Raw genomic sequence first — 9,137 nt, 5'->3', positions numbered from 1 at the left:
ATGTTAAATCTAGAAATACGTATTATATTATCCTTTTTTCTGGAGCATTAGTTAAGAATAATTAAGATGGCAAGTCTAAGATGACTTTGTTAAGCGGCGGGAACATAGGCCACGCTGCAAGGTTTTCCCATTAATTTGCTTATGGCTTCCAAATCATTTGCGCGTCCATTCTCATACCATTTATTATGGAAACTTTTCTTTTCGAATAATCTGGGGATTATTGGTAAGAGCAGATTAATTTAAATCAATAGCATAATTTAATTATTTGTGTTTCATTTAGAATTTTAAAAGAATGATATTTCATATTTTCTTGCGAAAAAACTTTTTTTTAGGATTTCATTATATTCAGGTTTGGAATATCTCAAAATTAATATTTTTAAAATAAAATTTACACGTTAAACGTAATACTATTATTTTAGGTCTACATAAACATAAATTAATTTTGCGATTAAATTACGGGTTTGTCGTACAGAGCGTGACGGTGGCCGTTTAGTAATATTGGTTAACATTAGGGGTAGTTCCAGTAAAGTGGGAACATAATCGTCAGTCGCCTTATACTTTGTCCCGGTACCCAAAAAAAGAGCATCCCACTTTCACATCCATTTGATTGCTCTACATTGTATTCTGTACTTCTTCATCTATAACTCCATTCAATCTCCGAACAGAATCCGCACCGGCATATTGGTTTCCGATACGTTTCAGAATGTGGCGCTGTGTGTCGCGTGGTCTTCGCGCTTCCTCCAACAGATCTATCTCCGGCGGCGGCCATTTTCGCCGACTCTTCTCCTCACAAACTGTACGGTCCCTCTCTCTTTTTCTCAGTCTATTTATTCGATCAACTAATTATAAGCACCCGATTCTATCGTTTTATTGAATCTTATTGATTTTCGATTGATACATTTTGTATTGAAGCGTGTTCTAATCATTGTTGGTGACCTAGCTGTTGGCGAATCTTAGGATCTTTGGTTGATTGAGTTTTAGTTTTGACATCGCATCAGGTTAACGACCTAGATGTTATTGCATTTGATCTTCTGTTTTGAAGGACTTTGTGTGCGATTGTTCTAGAATCTCCGAGCTTTTAAGATTTCTCAATTTAGCCTTAAAGCTCTTTTTTATTATCATTTTTACTATTTTTTACTTTTATAAGCTGAGGTTTCACTTTTCTATTTCATAATTATATATATAAGATTCTGATGATAATTTTTCATTGTTGAATACTGTGTGCTGCCTAGCAGAATGTGGGAGGCTCGTCCTACACGGTAGTCGATCACACATATGATGCGGTGGTGGTTGGTGCAGGCGGTGCTGGGCTTCGTGCAGCAATAGGGTTGTCTGAGCATGGATTCAATACTGCTTGCATAACCAAGCTCTTTCCTACTCGATCTCACACTGTTGCAGCTCAGGTACCTGGATTCTAACTCTGCCAATTTTTATTTATATTTATTTTCTTGGACTAGGCATTATTGTTGTATCATTGTATGGTAGGGAGGAGAAGACTCCAAATTTTAGAAGGAAATATTGTTGCACAAAGAACATCGAATAATATACTCTAATTGGGACTCTTTGCTCCTTGTTGTCGGGTTGCATGTTTATTTGGTGGGCTGGGCCAACTAGACAATACTCATTTTTACGCTGCATTTTCTTGGAGATGAATAGAAACTTGAACAAGGTTCACTGGATTTACTTTTAAAAAATTAAACTCATGACAGTGGCAGTTGAGATAGATTTGTGTTTTAGTTCGTACAGAATGCTATCTGCTAGTAAGTGAGAGATTACTTAAATATTATTGTTCTTGCTTGTGTCAATCTTGCTAACTTAGAGAAATTGGATAGAAAGCTGGTTTGCTCTGCAGTTTGATGGGTCTGGATTTGAAGATTGATTGACTAGAATAGGATTTTACATGTAATTGCTTAAGTTTTGGTTTGTGATTTTCCTTTGTAGGGTGGTATAAATGCTGCATTAGGCAACATGACAGAAGACGATTGGAGGTGGCACATGTATGATACAGTCAAAGGAAGTGATTGGTTAGGTAAGGTTTATCTTGAAGTCAGATTTTCTCTATGTCTGTTGGCATTAACTCAATGCTTCTTTTGTATGAATAAACCACGTGAAGCTCAAAAGTATAGATTAGAAATATGCAGCTTGACAGTTACAGTTTTATCTCTTACTTGGACCTGTTGTACTTCAAAATAGAACCAATTGCTTTCAATGGGCCAAAGTTACACGGTTTTAACCACTTTGATGTATAAACTCTATGACCTGTTTTACATTTTTGGCAAAACCAATAATTTTGTTTTGGAGAAAGGTATGAACTGGCCAACTTTTGGACCTTTGATATTATGGCTTGGGTTTTTCTTTGTCTCAATGCAAGTGTGTTGATTCCAGGTGATCAGGATGCTATCCAATACATGTGTAGAGAAGCTCCAAAAGCAGTTATAGAGCTTGAGAATTATGGTTTGCCTTTCTCTCGAACAGAAGATGGTAAAATATATCAACGTGCATTTGGTGGTCAAAGCCTGGACTTTGGGAAAGGTAAGAAGTTGAGCACTTGATCTAGTTGTATTATTTCCTGGGTGCCAAGTCGCATTTGTTAGGGAGCGCTTTACCCTCTGATATGGGACTTTTTGCGCGAATCCAGATTTAGTCGGACTCCAATCTGGGTATCCAGGAAACCAAAGAAAAAAAAATTCTCAATCTGACTCTTGTTTTCTCTTGGACAGGAGGACAAGCATATCGTTGTGCATGCGCTGCAGATCGGACTGGGCATGCTCTATTGCATACTCTTTATGGCCAGGCCATGAAGCATAATACACAGTTTTTTGTGGAATATTTCGCTTTGGATTTACTAATGAACAGTGATGGTATTGTCTTCTACTTAGAAACTCAGTTTTATGTCATATGATTAAATATTAGCCTAGTTTGATATTACTTGACTTGCACTGTATACTTTGAAACTTTGTGGTAGTAATCTAGCATGTCATACTAAAAATTATCCTGTATTTCTTTTGATTTTTTAACATTTTTCTGATATGAATATTTATCAGTATACATGTGGTTGAAGTTATATGGAGATTCATTGGACCTCTTGCTCATTTTTAGCTGTTTCATTCTACTAATCAACTCTTCTCTGTGCTTTAAATAATGTGTCGACATCAGGGAGCTGCCAAGGTGTAATAGCACTAAATATGGAGGATGGTACCTTGCATCGATTCCGTGCTGCCAATACAATTTTGGCCACCGGGGTACTTACTGGTTAACATTGACCTCTACTTAGACCTCTTGAAGTAGTAATGAATTTGTAAGCGTTCTCTTTTATAAATGTTTGGATTAGGGTTATGGCCGAGCTTACTTCTCGGCAACATCTGCTCATACTTGCACTGGAGATGGTAATGCTATGGTTGCGCGTGCTGGGCTTCCTCTTCAGGTCATTCTATAATGACATCTTCTGACCATGTCAATTCCCCCTCCCCCCTTCTATGGTACGTTATTTTAAATAAACTCTGCTATGTCTCTTTGCAGGATCTTGAGTTTGTGCAATTTCATCCAACTGGTATATATGGGGCTGGTTGCCTCATTACTGAAGGTTTGTTTCTTCTTCAATGCTATTAGTGATGGTTATAATTATATTGATTGTCCATTCTTCTGTCAATTGTTCTTCCATTCGTGTTTCCTGATGTACAGTGTTTTTCTTTCCTTTTTGAGAGTGATTTCTTGAGTATAGTATTTAACTTTTCTGTTGACATTCTTGAATTTCTATTTGTAACAAGTGCCTCATTCCATGCTTAGGATCTCGCGGTGAAGGTGGTATCCTGAGGAATAGTGAGGGTGAGCGATTTATGGAAAGGTATGCCCCAACTGCCAAGGATCTTGCCTCAAGAGATGTTGTTTCCAGATCTATGACTATGGAAATTCGAGAAGGGCGTGGTGTAGGTATGATGTCATTAATTTAGCCGAATTAAGAAGTTTATTCTTTTAGCACTCTTGTAAGAGCCCTTGTCTTAAGCTTAAGTCATTGTGGTCTGTGGTGGAGTAAGATTCTATAGGCTTAAAATGCACTGGATGGATATCGACCGCGAAGTTTATGATCTGTCTGTTTAAAGTCATCATGTTACGATGACCATAGTGAAAGTCTGAAATGCGAGACCTTTATCTAATTGGATGTATTATATTCAATTCATCTCTAGCTTCTGTCTGACTTAGACGTCATTGTTATTTTTATTTGTTTAGAGCATAATTATATAGGCATGCATGAGTATACTAACGTGAGTGCTCCTCCAATTTAGAAGCTTGTAAACTTTATCTCTAGACAATATGTTTGATGGTAAGCCACCTAAATCGTAAGGTAATTTTGCTATAAAGTCAACTGCATTTGTAATACAGCAACAATCTCAATTAAATAAATAGCAAATGTTTCAACTCTGCATTGAGATATACTAGTTCATGAGAACTACTCATCGACCAATTTCAATTATTAGTGACAAGTGAAGCTTGTTTGTTGTGAAAACTTTAAGTATCATAACTTCATAAGTGTGTGTGTGTGAGACTGCAAATGACAGTACTTATTCTGAGTATTTTGGATGTTTGTGGCACATGTGTTCAGGATGAACTCCTGCCCTGTTTCCTCCCCTTTTTCTTCCTCCTCTAAAGCAGTTTTCAAACGTCTGATATTATTGTCAAACTTTTGGTAGGACCTTTGAAGGACCATATCTATCTTCACCTCAATCACTTACCTCCAGAGGTTCTTAAGGAGAGACTTCCGGGTATCTCTGAAACAGCTGCCATTTTCGCTGGTGTTGATGTAACTAAGGAACCAATTCCTGTTTTACCTACCGTGCATTATAATATGGGAGGAATCCCAACTAATTACCATGGACAGGTATGAAAAATTAGTTAACGTCTCCCTCTCTGAAAATCTATTTTTCAACTTTTGTTTTTCTTACCTGCTCCATTTTTGAGTCTGAACTCATTTTTTGTATGTTTTGTTTGGAAGGTGGTCACTAAAAACGGGGATGATCCAGATGCTGTGATCCCTGGACTGATGGCTGCTGGTGAAGCAGCATGCGCATCTGTTCATGGTGCCAATCGTCTTGGTGCAAATTCTCTTCTAGATATTGTTGTTTTTGGACGGGCATGTGCTAATAGGGTTGCAGAGATCCAAAAACCAGGTTAGAGAATTTGTTTATATAATTTTTAGGCATGCATAACATGTTTAAGATTTCTGAACTTTCATATCTCCAGGCGCGGAACAAAAGCCACTTGAAAAAGATGCTGGGGAGAGGACCATTGCATGGTTGGACAAGATTAGGAACTCAAATGGTTCATTGCCCACCTCAAAGATAAGGCTGGACATGCAAAGAGTTATGCAAAACAATGCTGCTGTCTTCCGCACACAAGAGACATTAGAGGAAGGTAGGAAGAGGAGGTGTTTTCATATTTTTAAAGTTTATCTATATCATTTTTATTTTTTTTTGCAATAAGTGTCTTGGGAAGGTTTTATTTTTTATTTTCTTTTAAATATTCGGAGACTTTATCAGCTGAGCTGACTATTTTCTCTGTTGCGGTTACAGGTTGCCAGCTCATTGACAAAACATGGGAGAGTTTCCATGATGTTCAGTTGAAGGACAGAGGTTTAATATGGTATTATGGAGGAGATTATGAATCGTTATTAAATATTAGGTCTTCCTTTTCGTCTTGTTGTGTTCCTGAATTTCCTTCTATTTCAAATTCATAGGAACACAGATCTTATAGAGACTATTGAGTTGGAAAATCTTTTAATTAATGCATGCATCACCATGCACTCAGCCGAGGCAAGAAAAGAAAGCAGAGGAGCTCATGCTCGTGAAGATTTTACGGTCAGTTTCAATTTCTTATGAATCAGATAGTAGTGCTCTTTTTTTTCTTGTTTGTTCCTAATGGTTTGAACTTTTGATGGTTTTGCAGAAAAGAGATGATGAGAAGTGGATGAAACACACCATAGGGTAAGTGTTTTCCTTGTTTATTTTGATGGCTTACTTCTAGTCATCTTTCCTTAGTCTCTGCAATTGATGAAAGGTTTGCTTGATCATCCATTAAATCACCTTTCCATGAACATATCTTGTTGGGAGGGAGGGAAAGCGGAGGAGTATTGCAACCATTTTTGAGAATCTGTACCTAGTGTGATCTCACAAGTGGAATTTGGAAAGGTGGGGTGTATGCAGACCTTACGCCGACCTTGTTGAGGTAGAAAAGTAGTTTCTGACAGATCCTCGGCTCAAGAAAAGCATGATCTAAAACTGATCTGACAAATACTAAAGTAAAAGCTATAGTGAAAATTTTATGGAAATGAGAAGTAGGGGCAACAAAAACAATAAAGATAGCCTCAGTAAAAGAGACAACAACAAAAATAGCTGAAAAACTGAAGAATAGGATAATAATAATAATAATTCTGATAAGAGGGAGCAAACAAGGTGCTCTAAGCTAGTAGCCTGGAACCATGCTCTCCCGTGGGAAAGAGAGAAATTGCTTGATTACCTACTAACCCCCTCTACCCTGCCTTCATGTTTTCCCATCTTTGGTCATGTTCTCAATGAGCTGAAGATGTGTTATATTATGTCTTAATTGTTTCTCCCCAATTCTTTTTCGGTCTACCTCTACCTCTTGTTGGGCCCATCACTGGCAGCCTCTCTCAAGTCTCACCTCTTCATTGGAACTTTTGTGTTCCTTCTCTCTACATGTCCGAACAATCTCTAATCCTTCCTTCCTGCATCTTTTCTCTCGTAGTGTATCCATACATCCATCATCTCGTGAAATTGATGTAATACTTCAAAAAATTATTTTTTTTTTGTTAAAATAGTATTATCCTTCAAAAATTATTATCCATCGGAATGTGTTCCTGTGGTAGTGACTTAATTGTTCTCCAGTGCTCTTACCATGATTGATGCGCTCTACCGATTAAAGAAATCATGGTAGATGTACCCTACCAAGTGTTCAGCTTAACAAAGTTCATATATCTGCAGATATTGGGAGGACGAGAAAGTTCGGCTAGAATACAGACCAGTGCATATGAACACTCTAGATGACGAAGTCGAGTCGTTCCCACCAAAGGCTCGTGTCTACTGATATACTCATTTATAGGGGGATTTGGATGGCGTAGAAGTTGATAATAAGGAAGGTTGCAATAAATCGCGAAAATTGTGAAATTTTGGTAATAACTGTTTGATTTATTTGTGCGATGAATTGTAAGCAGCCTGTGAAGTGTTCATAAATATTAGAAGCAGAACACCGTTTGTCTTGTAATCAGGAAGCAAGGCTTCCTGACTTTTCGATCTTGTAGAAGATGATGGAATCACTTGTTTATGCTCTTATATACTCTACTTCTTGCATTTTGACACGATTGAAGACATTATCTCATTACCCTGGTTTTTTCATTTTCTAGAAAAACTAAGCAAGCCACAGAACCATGTGATTTATGCATCTCACTAGACACGAATGTCTGTTGATGTTTATTCCGACTTGGTGAACCTTTTATTGATCTTCGTACTGTGAAAGGTGTGTAGAGGATGACAGCAGTCTCTACTTTTGATTTTTAATTTGTGAATTCTGAACCTTATATAGGGGTTTTAGTGTGTGTAGCGTTAGAAAAGTAGCATATGCTTAAGAAAGCAGTTGACCTGCTCTTGAAACATTTTCATTTTTACGTTAGATATTTGTGAATTGGCTTGTGTTCGATGCATAAAAGTAATAAAAGATTTTTTTAAATTTGTGTTAACTGATGATGATGTTTCACAAAACTGTAGTCCCACAATTTATTTAGTTGTTGCGTACTATGGTAACTTTACCTTAATACCAATTTGTATTGATCTGTGGTAGACCAAGGTAGGGCAACGCACTTCGTAGGAGTGAATATTTCAGCTTAAGCTGCTGAGTACTATTTTTTGTCCTACTTTTAAGAAACAGTCACGCTGATAAAATAATTCGTTTTGAGTTTGACTATTGTTCTGATGCAATTAAATGCCATTTGATCTTTATCCATTTACAGGAAGAACATTGCTGCTTTCCCCTTATAATGGGTTTCACCATTCTGTCTTGAAACCAACCGTTACAGGCTTACAGCACACTATAACTTAGCTAAAATAAATTGTAATTTCTCAACTCTCTCTCTTCGTACCGCTACAACTGTTGTGGTTATCATCTCGAGTTGGACAAGGTATTTCTATTGAACAAGACTCTTTAAGAAGTGTTCAGATGAACCTTGTTAAATCTAAAAGCAATTTTAATAAAAAATTGACGAATTAAGATCTTTTACTCAATTATAAAATGAATAAAAAAAATAGCCTTTTAGATTTCTTTCATGTGAAAACTAAAATCTCTTGTAAAATGAATATAGAACTAAAAAAAAATAATGATAAATGAACGTGACCAATTATCCCTTTACCTATACAACCTCGCATTATAAGTAGACATAATCAATTCTCCCTTGGCTACACAGCCTCGTTATCTAGACAGTAGTAAGAAATTCTTAAGTGAACTATTAAATTATAAGGAGTTGTATCATCTAAGCCTTATTCAAAAATGATTTGAATTTTATGTCTTTAACTCAAAAATTGTTTCAACCTCCCTCTTTTTTGTATATAAACTTTATTGTAACGTTAAGCCTCTAAAATAAAGGTGCTTGAAAAAAAATATTTGTTTTCTATTTTATGCGTAGTCTTTGATAGAAGAACTATTATTCTGCATCTTAATTGGAGTAAGTTTGAATCTTATTTTTTGATAAGCATTACCTAACGTTTCTTTGTAAATAAAAAAAACAAAAAAATTATTACCTATCGTAACTGTAACTATCTTTATCAAATCAATTTTTGTTTTCTCACAGATAAAAAGGGCAACAGAAGACAGGACTATAGAAAAAAAATAGTATATATACTTTATATATTAAAAGTCTACGTCAATTAATTTGTTTAATTATAATCAATAGTTAGTCCATAGTTCCCTTTTTCAGTCAAAAAGTGCGGTGCAATTTCACTCAATTGGCAACGTTCATTTTCCAACCTCCCAAAAAGTCCACTAAGAGACATTCAGAAAGCCACTAAATATGTCTCTTTGCTTTGTTCCTAAAACTCACAACAAAGTAAAACGTAGAAGCTTATCCACTAAATCAG

General features: G+C 36.3%; 1 protein-coding gene across 2 annotated transcripts; it reads left to right on the top strand.

Annotated features, from left to right (window-relative positions):
- Positions 1-246: 246 nt before the first annotated feature.
- LOC101256641 (succinate dehydrogenase [ubiquinone] flavoprotein subunit 1, mitochondrial) lies at positions 247-8,270 on the top strand. Of its 2 annotated transcripts, none has more exons than XM_004232352.5 (16): positions 247-796; positions 1,236-1,403; positions 1,942-2,029; positions 2,386-2,532; positions 2,721-2,861; positions 3,157-3,242; positions 3,332-3,424; positions 3,520-3,583; positions 3,787-3,930; positions 4,689-4,876; positions 4,991-5,165; positions 5,239-5,409; positions 5,568-5,637; positions 5,732-5,852; positions 5,941-5,978; positions 6,996-7,343. In XM_004232352.5, exons 1-16 carry the CDS (start codon positions 704-706, stop codon positions 7,096-7,098), a joined length of 1,890 nt encoding a protein of 629 aa, XP_004232400.1. In that variant the 5' UTR covers positions 247-703; the 3' UTR covers positions 7,099-7,343. The 2 variants fall into 2 exon arrangements, with proteins under 2 accessions (XP_004232400.1, XP_069149990.1); XM_069293889.1 differs by lacking the exon at positions 6,996-7,343 and adding an exon at positions 8,018-8,270 and having other exon boundaries at positions 268-796.
- The last annotated feature ends 867 nt before the right edge of the window (positions 8,271-9,137 follow it).

Source organism: Solanum lycopersicum, chromosome 2, assembly GCF_036512215.1.
Source record: "Solanum lycopersicum chromosome 2, SLM_r2.1".
NCBI classification, from domain to species: domain Eukaryota; kingdom Viridiplantae; phylum Streptophyta; class Magnoliopsida; order Solanales; family Solanaceae; genus Solanum; species Solanum lycopersicum.
This window is presented reverse-complemented; position numbering and strand designations above follow the sequence as displayed.